The sequence below is a fragment of the Lissotriton vulgaris genome, chromosome 3_1, assembly GCF_964263255.1.
Source record: "Lissotriton vulgaris chromosome 3_1, aLisVul1.2, whole genome shotgun sequence".
NCBI lineage: Eukaryota > Metazoa > Chordata > Amphibia > Caudata > Salamandridae > Lissotriton > Lissotriton vulgaris.
Window position 1 is genome coordinate 1427474236 of NC_141689.1, and position 14207 is coordinate 1427488442.

A 14207-nucleotide genomic window follows, 5' to 3' on the forward strand; every position below is an offset into this window, starting at 1 on the left:
CTCCTGGACAACCTCGCCAATCTTGGACTCAAACAACTTGTTAACACCCCCACTCACTATGCTGGACACACGCTCGACCCAATCTTCACCTCCAGCAAGCACATCTCCTTCAATCACACCACAGCTCTCCATTGGACGGACCACAGTTGCGTTCACTTCAACTACAAAAAGACTATGACCCACAACCACCCACAACGAATTCCCCACCGAAACTGGAACAAAATTACCACCGACCAACTCTTCACATCGCTTCACCAAAACCCTCCTGCACTATCATCGGACCCAAACCTTGCAGCCTCCAACCTCACACAATGGATCACCCACAGCGCTGACAAATTAGCACCCTTTTAAAAACATCAAATCAAGCAAGGTAGCAAAAAAGCCCCCTGGTTCAGCAATGACCTTAAGAAATCCAAGAAGTTCTGTCGCACCCTCGAGAAAGCCTGGAGAAAAAACCCAACCACTGATAACCTGGCCACCTTCAAGAACGCCACCCGCAAACACCACCAACTGATCCGATCCACCAAGAAGTCAGCATTCAAGGATCGACTTGACAACAACGCCCACAACAGCAAAGAACTATTCAACATCGTCAAAGAATTTACCAACCCCACCGCCGGCACCAACGACATCACTCCCTCCCAAGACCTCTGCGGCTCCCTAGCCTCATTCTTCCACAACAAAATCGCTGACATACATAACAGCTTTGAAAACCAGTCCAGAGACCAGTCCACTCCACCCACCTTCGAACTAAAACCCCCCTCTAACAACCTTTGCGCCTGGAACCCAATCACCACTGAAGACACCATCCGCCTGATGAACTCCATCCACTCAGGATCGCCAACCGACCCATGTCCCCACCACATTTTCAACAAAGCAGACTCCATTATCGCACCCCATCTCCGAGACGTCATCAACTGCTCCCTCAACTCCGCTACCTTCCCGGAAAGTTGGAAACATGCCGAACTCAGCGCCCTTCTGAAGAAACCCACAGCAGACCCCACTGAACTTAAGAACTTCCGCCCCATCTCGCTCCTCCCATTCCCTTCCAAAGTCATTGAGACAGCCGTCAACAATCAGCTCGCCACCTTCCTCAAATCCAACAAATCCCTCGACCCCTCACAGTCCGGCTTCCGAGCCAAACACAGCACCGAGACCGCCCTCATCGCAGCATCAGACGACATTCGAACACTACTGGACAACGGAGAAACAGTTGCCCTCATCCTACTTGATCTCTCCGCAGCCTTCGACACAGTCTGTCATAGCACCCTCATACAACGCCTCAGCAACGTCGGAATACAAGGAAAAGCATTGGACTGGATCATCTCATTCCTCGCCGGAAGAACCCAGAGAGTCCGCCTCCCCCCTTTTAGATCAGAGGCCACCGAAGTCATCTGCGGCGTACCACAAGGATCATCACTCAGTCCCACCCTCTTCAACGTATACATGAGTCCCCTCGCATCCATTGCGCGCCAACACAACCTCAACATCATCTCATACGCAGACGACACCCAGCTGATCCTCTCCCTCACCAAAGACCCAAACACCGCCAAAACCAACTTACACAAAGGAATAAAAGAAGTAGCCGAGTGGATGAAGAACAGCCGTTTAAAACTGAACTCGTACAAAACGGAAGTCCTCATCTTAGGTTCATCCCCCCCTGCCTGGGACGACTCATGGTGGCCACCGGCCCTGGGAACCGCACCCATACCTACGGACCACGCACGTAACCTGGGCTTCATCCTGGACTCCTCCTTCTGGATGACCAGACAAGTCAACGCCATCTCATCATCATGCTTCAACATCCAACGCACACTCAAAAAAATCTTCCGTTGGATCCCCACCGAAACAAGAAAGACGCTCACCCACGCACTGGTCACAAGCCGACTGGACTACGGAAACACCCTTTACGCCGGAACCACAGCCAAACTACAGAAAAAACTCCAACGCATCCAAAACGCCTCAGCCAGACTTATACTAGACATCCCCCGCCAAGCTCACATTTCCGATCACCTTAAAAACCTCCACTGGCTCCCCGTCAACAAGAGAATAACGTTCCGTCTCCTCACCCACGCACACAAAGCCCTCTACGACCTAGGACCCTAATGCCTCAACACGCGCCTGTCCTTTTACACCCCCACCCGCCAACTGCGATCGTCCAATCAAGCCCTCGCCGCAATTCCGCGCATCCATAAATCAACCATAGGGGGAAGATCCTTCTCCTACTTAGCGGCCAAAACCTGGAATTCTCTCCCCACCCACCTCCGCCTTACACAGAACCACCTCTCCTTCAGAAAACAACTAAAAACTTGGATATTCGATAAGTAAGTACCCCCTCCCTCAAGCGCCTTGAGAGCCTCTGGGTGAGTAGAGCGCTATACAAAAGTTAAACTTGAACTTGTACTTGAACTTGTCTGTTTGCTCCATTATTGTCTAGATGATATCTCTAAATGATCTTTCTCCATGTATTCGGGTAGTAACTACATTTCTTCCAATAGTTGGAAACGTAACAATGAACACCCTTTCATAGGCCAATAATTTAGTCATCTTGGACCAGTCTCCCAAATTGAATACAAATGAGTCTGACATCACAGTTGTATGCTCAAGCTTATTGTCTGCTAATATAGCAAAAAGTAAAATAATGATCTCAAGCACCGTACAAACGAAAAACTCCTTTAAATGGTCAATTTAAGAAGCTAGTCTAGAAAGAGTGAAATCCTGCAGCTACATGGGAATGGTGATGTCTCAAAATCTAAAAACAACAATGCAGTTAGACTATCCCAATGCATTGGGGCTGTTGTCTTGAATGCTCTTGATGGAGAGAGCAGGGTTCTGGTTCTGACAAGGAGTATTGCAACATCCCAATATGTATTGTGCTTATATTGTTATCTCTTTTCTTTCAGCTCATGGCAATGCTGTCACACCTGTAGCTTTAAACCTTTTCATGTTGAATACTAAAGTGTTTGAACTTTTCTCTCTTTAAAGACCAATAGAACAAACTTTGAAAAAACATAAATTAATAAGTATGGTGAATATGACATAAAGTCAACTGCAACTTATATTAAAAGAAATGGAACCAGAGATCTGTCATGCTGTCATCAGATATTAGATAAGCAAGATTTAAGTTTTATGAGTTCAGTGAGCTATTGGTAAGAGCCCTGTGATTAATGACTACTGAGCTTTCTATGAAGATGGAATCTATATTTTAAACCTTCTTTATATTCTAAAGGTTTTTTCCCTTTTTTTATTGGGCATTTTTCTAATGTGCTATTAAATTTTTAATACATTATAAAATTGTGTTTAATTACTCTGATATTTTGGCAGGCAATCTTAACCAAGAAATAGAAACCTAACATATCTCAAAACAGTGATGCTAATGTTAAATTGGGTAAAATTATGTGATTTCCATGCAATTCATTCATTCTTTATTTAGAACATACACAGATATATACAGACTATACACAATAGATTGAAAGACTAGGGGCCATATGTAGGTAGCTTAATACCGGTCGGTAACGGCTGAAAATTGGTAAATTTGCTGTTATCGACCGGTATTTAGCTATTTCTAATGTAGGTGGCTTAATTTTAGGATTCTGTAATTTACCGATTCCGTAATTTAAGGATTCGGTAAATTACCGATTCCTTAAAATACCGAATCGGTAAATTACCGAATTTTAAAATCCTATGTAGGAAGCACTCAAGTGAGTGTATTTTTGATTTGAGGATTTGTTTTTACCACCAACTACAAGTTGGTGGTAAATATCGAATACCTTTAAAAAAGCAATTTTGTGCTTTTTTGGCAGACATACATGCCCTTAGGACATGTATATGTGCCACATGTGCACACATGCACGATTCAGGGGTGCAACAGGGTGTCAATGTGACACCCTGCCACCCTTAAATATGTTCCCCCATTACCAATTCGGTATTTACCGAATCGGTAATGGTGAATGGCTTCCCATTCATTCCTATGGGCCTCCAGGCCCAGTGGAATGAATGGGAATTACCGAATCGGTAAACACCGTTTCTTAAATACCGAATATTACGGATTTGGTAAAATTTAGCGAATTTATACCTACATACTATTTACCGATTCTTAAATACCGAATCGGTAAAATTTGGTATTTAAGAATCGGTAACTAGAGATTACCTACATATGGCCCTAGAAAGCCATGATAAAAACAGTAGTAGATTAAAAATATAATTCAAGATATGACAGTAAAAATAAGTCAGTCAATGGTATGGCCATGATTAGTTCTTAAGAAATGTCTTCCATGTCCACCACATAGAGCTTAAAAAAACGGGAAACAGCATAAGCATTTTGGAGTTCAGTATTGTATTTTAGAAGCCTGAATGCTTCTTTACAGTGTTGTGAGCCTAGGTTCCTACACAATTGGATCAACCATCTGTGTCTTATTTTGTGGTAACCCGGGCAAAAGAAGAATACATGGATTTCAGTCTCCTCTCCCGAACTACAAGCTGGACACCCCAGAATGGCACGACTAGACCATTTGTTTTGTTAGTGAGTGTATGTAGGGGAAGAGAGCCATGCCGGAATTGCACTTACAGTTTCCTGGCTAGTGTTGGTCGTATTTTGTCTAGACATGGCTCTAAGTTGTACATATCCTTTACTGCCAGAAAATTTACTGTAAGGGAACCAGTGGTGGAGTTTTCATGGAGTTTGGCAGGTTTGCCCCCCCTGTAGCTACTGACTAGCTGTTTGCGTGTGATTGCCACGCAGGCCAACTCCGCGTTATATCATATGTTGTCTCTACCGATAATACTAAGATCTTCTGTGATATGTGCAAACCAAGCCAATGTGCCTATGCCAGGGTGTTTCAGGAGCTCTAAGAGCTCAGACCTGTACTCGGACAGTTCGGGTGTCGCCCATAGGCGCCACCAAAATAGTAGGGGTCTGCAACCAATTTCCTCTGCCATAGGTCGCATCGCTAGATCCAAATGCATGCAATTCACTTAAGCTCTTGGCGCCTAATGTAAAATAAAATACCATTTCAAATGTCTGGTTCAAAAATATGAAATCTCACTTGATACACATGCTCTTGTATAATCTTTTAAACGACCCTGAGCTGCCCATTAATCTATAGCACTCTTATTGCCCATCTAGATTTGTGCTATATATATATATATATATATATTACCTACTGGCGGTCGCCAGTAGGTAGTTATAGTTAGGATTTTTTTCAATGCAAAATCTCAAAATTCTATTTGGAATAACTTTGGCGCCGGTTGCCGAATCTGCCTGAAAATTTCCTCAAATTTGCCTCGTCAAGCTCCGGTCCTTCCCTAAAAGTTTGGGGGGATTCGTCAAGCGGGGTCCGAGATAAAAGGGGGGTCCCAAAACGTGTTTTCCCCATGTTAATTTCCATAGGGCGGTCAAACTCACTTTTAGCCCGAACGGCTGAATGGATTTCCACCAAACTTAGCAAAATTGTAGGGACTGGTAGCCCAATGTGCCTTTGCTATGTCTCAAGATATGTGCTCCAGTGGATTTTGAGTAATTTAGGTTCAAAAAAATATATATATCTATGGTAGCGCCCCGGTACGCGCACAGGGGAGCGCACCGGGCGCGCTACGCGACTTGCGCACGGAAAGCAGCTTGGCTCTCGGGTGTCTGTAAACATTCGAAACAGTCCGGAGCGGCCGCCATCTTGTGTCTCGGTAGAATCGAGACTCAAGAGGTGGCAAAAACAAAGGGGGAAATGACCATAAGGGGGCAGAGTAGACCCCCCCTGACCCCCTAGGTTTGATGTGGGGGCCATAAAAGGGCCCTGCGGGGACCCAAATTTTTTTTTAAAATGTTGATTTTCGCGGGGGGGGGAGCGCCAAGTACGCGCACCGGGGAGCGTACCATGGGGAAAAAAGAATGACAGAGTTTTTAAAAAATGTAGCCTTTTTTTTTATAATTTGGAGGTAGTTCTAAAAAGAACTGTTTTTTTTTTCTTTTTGTTGTTTTTTTCAGAACAAAAACAAAACTGCTCAACAGGAGAAAAAAAAAGGGGGAAAATTAGGGCTGGGGAAGGCAGCAGTGTTCTTGCCTCTTTCGTGCAATGAGCTTGATGCTCTGCTCACCATAGCAAAGCAGTTCATCGCATTGCTTGCATTTTATAGTAATGTCACTAAAAACAGGTTGAATGTTCGGAATCATCTCCAATTCCGCTGCACGTCCTCTCCCTGATGTTGTGGGTCCTCCCTTGGGGGATTACGTGCCAGGTCTCGGACACTCTCCCGGGCATAGTTCTGGGGGTGCCTGCATTGGACGTGGCGATTCATTGTCGAATTGCCAAAACTGTACTTCCTTTTTGGGTCTCCTCGGGAAAGCACAGTATGGCAGATTTGGCATTCTACTTTGGGAGCATTCACCTTTTTTAATCCTTCAGGTATTGAAAAAGATTTCCAAATAAAATGCTCCTTGATCTTGGGCTGAGGAGGCTCTTCCTGAATGAAGCCATCTGAGTCCTCACTACTGCTGGATGGTCTAGCTGCCATTCTTTGCACAAAATGGTAGGACAGAAAAAAACAGGTCTTGCTGTCTCCAAAGTGAAAGAAGAAATTAAGGAAATGGGTGGGGTTTTCATTAGTTGTAAAAAAAACTGATAACAACCAATGAAAATAGTTATTTTAAGGACACATGACCAGGGCTTTGATCATTTTGAAACCAAAACTGTCCTGAACCAATAAAAAGTGTTATTTTTAGGTCACATGACCCGACGCGCTTACGCTACGCGCCCCGGGGCGCGCCCAGGGGCGCGTCGTGTAAGCGCGTCGCATGCTTACGTTGCGCGATCGTATTCGCTTGAGTGCTTCTGGGTGCGCTTACGCAGTGCGTATCACGTGGACGCGGCTACACAATACGTCACGATGATATTTACGTTTGCGGCAATAGCGCTAACGGGACGCTCACCGGTGCGCGCCCCGAAAAAGTGCGCTTTCCGGTGCGCTCACCGGGAGCGCTCCAGAGCAAAAAAAAGAAAAAGAAAAGAAATATTACATTTCATAGCTATAGACATTTGCTATTAAAAAACTTTGAAATTCACTGAAAAAAACATAGGTTTGGGGCCTTATATATAGTTAGGAATTAGCATTTAAAAAACCTATGAAATTCACTGAAAAAACAAACCATAGGTTTCACACCAGTTATAGTTGGGAATTAGCATTTAAAAAACCTATGAAATTCACTGAAAAAACAGAGGTTTCAGATCAGTTATAGTTAGGAATTAGCATTTAAAAAACCTATTAAATTCACTGAAAAAACCATAGGTTTGACACGTTATAGTTAGCTGGAAATTTTACCGACATAAAACCATTGAAATTCCCACGTTATAGTTAGTTGGACTCACTATAACTTGCGCGTGTAATGCACTGCTGATGACATCACATATTACATCACTCATGACATGGTCAGTGACATCACTCATGACATCACTGATGACACCATCCTTGTGACAGAGTGACAGACCTCCTTTCACTGTAAAGTAACCCTTGAAACACATATTCAAAAATAGAAACTAACATTTTCAAAAAAGTGGAGATACCCATACCCGTTACAACAACCAATTCAGTAATTCCACCATTTATATACACATCCACTCATTCATCAACAGTTCTATATAGTCACTCATACATATACTCACTCATCATATGTAGTGATACACCTATACATCCTGTAACACACCGACAGTCTTCCAAAAGTTGCTCACACACATACTCGCACATGCAAATAAACTATTGAATATCCATTTATTTGCATATACAGCTATACACACACTACCACCTTACTTCTAAGGAAACTTACACATACTTACTCTCTTAAACAATCACTTATAGAAACACATACTTATTTAAACAACAACTCTTTCAATCTCTCACTCTCACATATACTCACTTATATACATCAATACTCACATATACTAGATTAAAACATATGTAGTTACTGATAAAGACACTAGTGAGACAGTCATTCACTTACTAACACACACATATACACACTCATCCATCCATACAGTCCTGCACATATGACGTCTTCCAAACACATACAAACAGTGAGTCAGTCATAGATGCATCTATGTACTAAGTAATACCCCCACCAAACCATACAGACACTCATACTGATACTAAAAAAACATCTAATAACCCATATACACACACATGTAGCTACTCACCAACCCATGCAGCCACTTATACACAAAGTGAAACACTGATACAAACATTGAAATATTTAAACAATACTCGCTAATATATGTATTCACTAAAATACACTTAATAAGCCAGTTAACCAATCAATTTCTTTTAAAAAAAACATCCATTAAGACACTTATTTAAACATTTATTCTTCCATCGACCTTTACATATACATATATAAAACATATTTATTTTTCAGAAAGACACACATTCACTGGATGGTGTCATCAGTGATGTCGTGAGTGATGTCACTGACCATGTCATGAGTGATGTAATATGTGATGTCATCAGCAGTGCATTACACGCGCAAGTTATAGTGAGTCCAACTAACTATAACGTGGGAATTTCAATGGTTTTATGTCAGTAAAATTTCCAGCTAACTATAACTGGTGTCAAACCTATGGTTTTTTCAGTGAATATATATATATATATATATATATATATATATATATATATATATATATATATATATATATATATATATATATATATATATATATATATATACATTTCGCTTCATATACACACTTGGTTTCTGATATCTACGTATTACTACTAGTCAGGCATTTTTGCCCACAGTATGCAAACCGGAACAAGCTGACACATTTAATTTGCCCTTCTACTTTCCTCAGTGAATTAGACATATTTTAATCATTCATAAATTACACATCTGCAGGATATGCAAGACTTTTTGGGAGTAGGTTTTCTTTTGTGCATTGCCCATCAAATGTCTTGATGTGGTAACAATTAACTCACCGGCCTTTCGAGCTCTATCGTGTATCCTGTGTCTGTTTTCAGCACTCTGTAATGCTTCAAAACTGGTGGACTGAAAAATATAAATACAAAATTGTCAGAATTGTTTCAAGATAACTTTCATTGTAATATTGACTCTAAACAAGTAACGTTTTCCAGTGTGTTGATTTCCTGCCACAACATGTACTCAAATGATCAACAAAAGCTTTGTGACATCATAGGTCCAGTTGAATGAGGCTGTTGTTGACGTACCCTCTGAGAAACTCAATTTACAAAGTTTCTCACCTATGTCCAGACGAGTGACTGCCAGTTCCAAGCATCTGAGCTGGCAGTAGTAGCTGACTAATCTTTAATCTGATTACTCGAATTATTAACATAATTCATTATCAGAATCGTGCAATTGCTTCAGAATATAAGTAATATTAGCGTTCATTAAATAAACTTCGAATTCACACAACAGAGTTAACACCCTCGAAACAGCTCACAAAATCTGAGATTCCCCGTCCAAGGAATAGCTAATTGGTTTGTTACAGGTAGATTCATCAAGCATTTTTGCGAGCGCAAACGGTGCGAGTCGCAAAATTCGGCTGTTTGCGCCCGCAAAAATGTCATTTAGAATTCATCAATGGGTCATGAACTCGCAATTTGAAAAATCGCAAATAATTGCGATTTCTCAAATTGCGATCGCATTTAAGGAATCTCAATTAGAGATTCCTTAAATGCTATTCATAAACCTTTGAAAAATTGCGAATTCGCTATTTTTTACCGCTATTTACTGCAAGTCTGACTTCGTGGTAAATAGCGAAAAGTTAGAAAAATGCACATTAGTGCATTTTTCTAAGTGGTATGTTACACACACACATGTCCTTTGGACATGTGTGTGCGCAGCATCAGTCTACATTGACATTTCAGGGGTGCTACAGGGTGTCCTTTGGACATCCCTAGCACCCTTGAAATCGCATCCTTATTTGCGATTAGCAAATTGCTATTCGCAAATTAGGATTGACTCCCCATTCATTCCTATGGGCCTTTAGGCCCATAGGAATGAATGGGGAGTTATTCCTTATTTGCGATTAGCAATTTGCTAATCGCAAATAAGGAGGCTGTAGGAATCGCAATTTATTTTGCGATTTCTACATGAATCCCGATTATTATTATTATAAATTTTATAAAGCGCTTGGTTACACCTGCTGGTGTGTCCCCGCGCTAGAAGCTGCTGTCTGTTCCTTAAGAGAGGGATTCTTGTTGTGGCTCGAAGCCCTATTTGAGGCCTTGAGAGTTGGGAAACAGGATTGTTTTCAATTTTTTACGGAATATCAGTTCGGATTTTTCCAGTCGCATCTTCTCTGGCAGCTTGTTCCACAGCTTAGCGGTCGAGACTCTAAAGGATTTTCCACCCATTCTTACTCTTTTTATCTTTGGGACCTGCACCAGTCCCGTGCCCCATGATCTTAATTGGCGCGTGGGTTCATACCGTTTAAGATAGTTGAGCAGGTACCTAGGGCCTTTCCCGTTTAGGATACGATGTCCTATACAGAGGGCCTTAAACCTCACCCGTTCCCTAATAGGGAGCCAGTGAAGTGTTTTTAGAGCCTTTTGTGAAGATGCCATTCTGGGCAGGTGAAGGATCAGGCGGGCCGTCGCATTTTGTGTGCGCTGCAGTCTAGTGATGCATTTTTCGTTGGCTCCTAGATTCAATACGTTTCCGTAGTCCAGCCTGGATGTTATCAGTGCATGAACTAGGGTTTGGTGCACCGGCGTAGGCATAAGGTCCAATGTTTTTCTAAGGACCCATAGTATACCAAAACAAGTGCCTGCCACTTGTTTGGTCTGGTGATCGAAGGATACATTTTTATCCAGCCAGACTCCTAGGTTTTTCACTAGATTGCTGGGTGTGGGTAGTTCACCCAGCTCGTCTGGCCACCAAGCTGAGGTCCATACTGATGGAGTTTTGCCTATGATCAGTACCTCTGTTTTATTTCCGTTAAGACGGAGGCAATTGTCCGTCATCCACTTGGCCAGTTCCTGCATGCAGGTCTTAAAATTAGCAGCGCATTGCTCTTCTGGTTGCGTGAGCGTCACAATCAGTTGCGTGTCGTCTGCGTATGACACTGTCTCAACCCCAAATTTGTCTGTGATCGCTCCAATCGGAGCCACATACAAATTAAATAAGGTGGGGCTGAGACTGGAGCCTTGTGGAACTCCCTGCTTGAGTTTTATTTCATTGGACCTAAACTGTCCTTGTGCAACCTGGAAACTGCGGCCTGTAAGGAATGATTCCAGCCACTCCCATGCTTTGCCTCTTACTCCTCCTTTTCTAAGACACTGCAGCAGTGTGTGATGCGCCACAGTGTCGAAAGCGGCACTAAGGTCCAACATAATGAGTGCCGCTGTCTGACCTTCATCTGCGTAGCTCCGGAGAGTTTCCGTTGAGGCCAGTAGGGCCGACTCCGTGGAGTGTAAAGCACGGAATCCCGACTGAGAGGGGTGGAGCAGACCGTTGGTCTCTGCGAATGCAGACAGTTGTTGATTTACTGCTTTCTCCGCAATTTTAGCAAAGTAGGGGAGAAGGGAAATAGGTCGCAGGTTGTCCAGTTTTGCAAGGCTGATGTTGGGTTTTTTCCTCAAAGGGAGGACTATTGCTCTCTTCCAGGCAGCAGGTACTTGTCCTGATGCAAATGAGAGAGTGAGTAAGTGACTAATATATGGCTCCAGAGTGGTTAAGCTACCATAAAGTTTTTTTGGTGGGGCTGGGTCATTAGGTGATCCTGATTTAATGCTGCCTGCTATATGGCATATTGATTCCCGTGAGGGCACTAAAAATGCCGAGAGGCAGTTGTTGTTTTGTATAGTAGGGGGGGGTTTCCGTTCTCCCACCCCCTACTCTAGCTGCCTCCGGAAACGCCGTATAGATTTTATCCACTTTACTGGTGAAAAACTCTGCTATTTGATTGCAAGCTCTGACTGATCCGTCTATTGGAGCTGTCAGTGAGGTGAGATCAGATAGTTCCCTGTATACTAGGAACCTTTCCTTCATGGAATTGTTTGCGTTCTTAATTCTGGTGCAGTAATAGGTTCTCTTCGTTTTCCGGATGGTGGCATGATATTCTTTTAGGCCTTTCTTATATTCGGCTCTGTCTGTCTCAGAATATGCCCTACGCCATTTCCTCTCTAGATTTTTACATGAGGCTTTTAGATCTCGCAGTTCCGTGTCGAACCAGGGGGCAGATTTAGATTTCCTTACTGGCGCATTCCGAGTCCATGGGGCTGTGTGATCTAGCGCTTTTTGGATTCGTAGGATTAATATTTCACAGGCAGAATCAATTTCCTCGACCTCAAGCGGGCCCTCTGATTTTATTATTTTATTAAAGTCCTCTGGGCAAAACTCGGCCCATTTCCTGCGTTTATTAGTAGTGGTTTTCCCATTCTGAGGTCCGTTTTCCGGGACCGCTACCCGAAATGGGACCAGAAAATGGTCAGACCAAATGACAGGCGTTGGGGTTGCTACGGTCAGAGTATTCCAGTTGGCGTAGATAGGGTCCAAAAGATGGCCCTGGCAATGAGTGGGCATATCTGATTTTAGCAACATCTGTATGCCTTCTAATTCCTGTCTGAGTTCCTGCGCTTCGTTGTTTAGGGGGTCATCAAAATGATAGTTTAGGCCCCCTAAGAGGAGGAGTCTCTCATGAGTTAGAGCAGAGAGTGTGAGAGTATCCAACAGTTGCGTGGGAAAGCTGGCTCCAGGTCCCGGTGGGCGATATATTAAAAATCCCTGGAGACCGTATCCATGGGGCACTGCTAGGGAAAAGAAACCTGTCTCGCTTTTTCCAATGTACCTCTCTTCTAGAGTGCAAGTCAGCTCATGCTTATGTATAATCGCAATCCCCCCCCTTTCCCCTTCTTCCTGTCAACTCTCTTGATATCATATCCTGGTGGAAGCGCGGCCAGTACATCTGGTGCAGACGCAGATTTGCAAGTCCTTAATAGCGATTCCTTAATAATCGCTATTAAGGGCTCGCAAATCAGGACATTGATGAATCTATGTGTTATAGCCTTACGTTTATTTAAAAAGACAGGTTGATTTTATGAAGCACGTAGAGTTTGAGATTATCATTTAAAATAATTTCCTTAGCAGCAAGGATCAAACCTATAGGTTAGGCCCTGGCTTTATTTCACAGTCAACCCTTTGGAGTCTGATGAAAATTCTTCTTAGATCCTGATATAAAGCATAACAAGACACTCATCCACTCAGAAGCTACAAATACAAAGAAAAACACTTCATTAGATCCCACCTAGCCCCGTCTCAAAATTGAATAGTGTTAAATTGCAGAGCTGTAACCCACTTCTTTGCAACAATGGATTTGAACATATCCAGCTAACTCTCCACTTCAAAAAGTTTTTAATAAACACGTATCTATCAATTTAGTACACACCAAGCAAATACTAATTATGAAATCCGTCCAACTACATATTTTCACACTAAACTTTAAATTTAGTTTTTTTTAACTTTCAAGTTTTTTGTGAAATTTCATCCGGTCAGTCTAGCCATTTAGTCTTAGCAGACATCTTGGATCAAAGAACCACATACAGACCTGGTCCATATGAAGAATAGCAATATATATTTTCAGGGAAGAACAGTGCTAGGTAAATCTAGTTCATCCACTCACAGGCAGCATTAGACCCATACTTTACATCATCTAGCAAACCAGGACAACATTTAGAGCCCCCAAAAACTGCTTGACAAAAGTAATTCTGGATGAAATCCAATGTGGGATTTTTAAGTGTCACCAGACTTCTTGGTTATGGCTAATGGCTCAGAGCAGCTACAATGATTTTCTCAAGCGGTTTGAAGCAGTGTGTAAAAATATGGCCTGTATACTAGTAACTGGAGAAGCACTGCCCCCCCCCCCCTTTTGTTCTGAAAGACTTCTTATGTACTTCAGAAAAGTGAGCAAATTGTGTCTCTAAAGGGAAGATATAAGTATCGTCATTGACACACTAATTTTGTGTCCAACTTATGTTTCTATTTGTAATGCGCCACACCTTACCCAAACACACAATTATGGTGTTCCTCAACCTAAGTTTTATCCTCCTGGAATTAAACTGGGCTAAGGCTTCAGTAGAGTGGATTTGAAGACCTCAGGAAGGGAGGTGAATCAAACCAGCATCAGCTTGATATATCCATTAAGGTTATGTAGCCTTCAAAGTCCACTAAATGAATGCCAAAAAGGAGCCTGGTAAATATAACAAGGTGT

At 42.5% G+C, this 14207-nt stretch overlaps 1 protein-coding gene across 1 annotated transcript in view; it reads right to left on the reverse strand.

The window, feature by feature from the left end:
- STAP1 (signal transducing adaptor family member 1) overlaps positions 1-14207 on the reverse strand; it is a 512237-nt gene that overhangs the window by 115990 nt on the left and 382040 nt on the right. The window contains exon 7 of the mRNA XM_086961918.1: positions 8956-9025. Within this exon, the coding sequence (XP_086818044.1) occupies positions 8956-9025 (70 nt within the window). The remainder of the gene's footprint in view (positions 1-8955; positions 9026-14207) is intronic.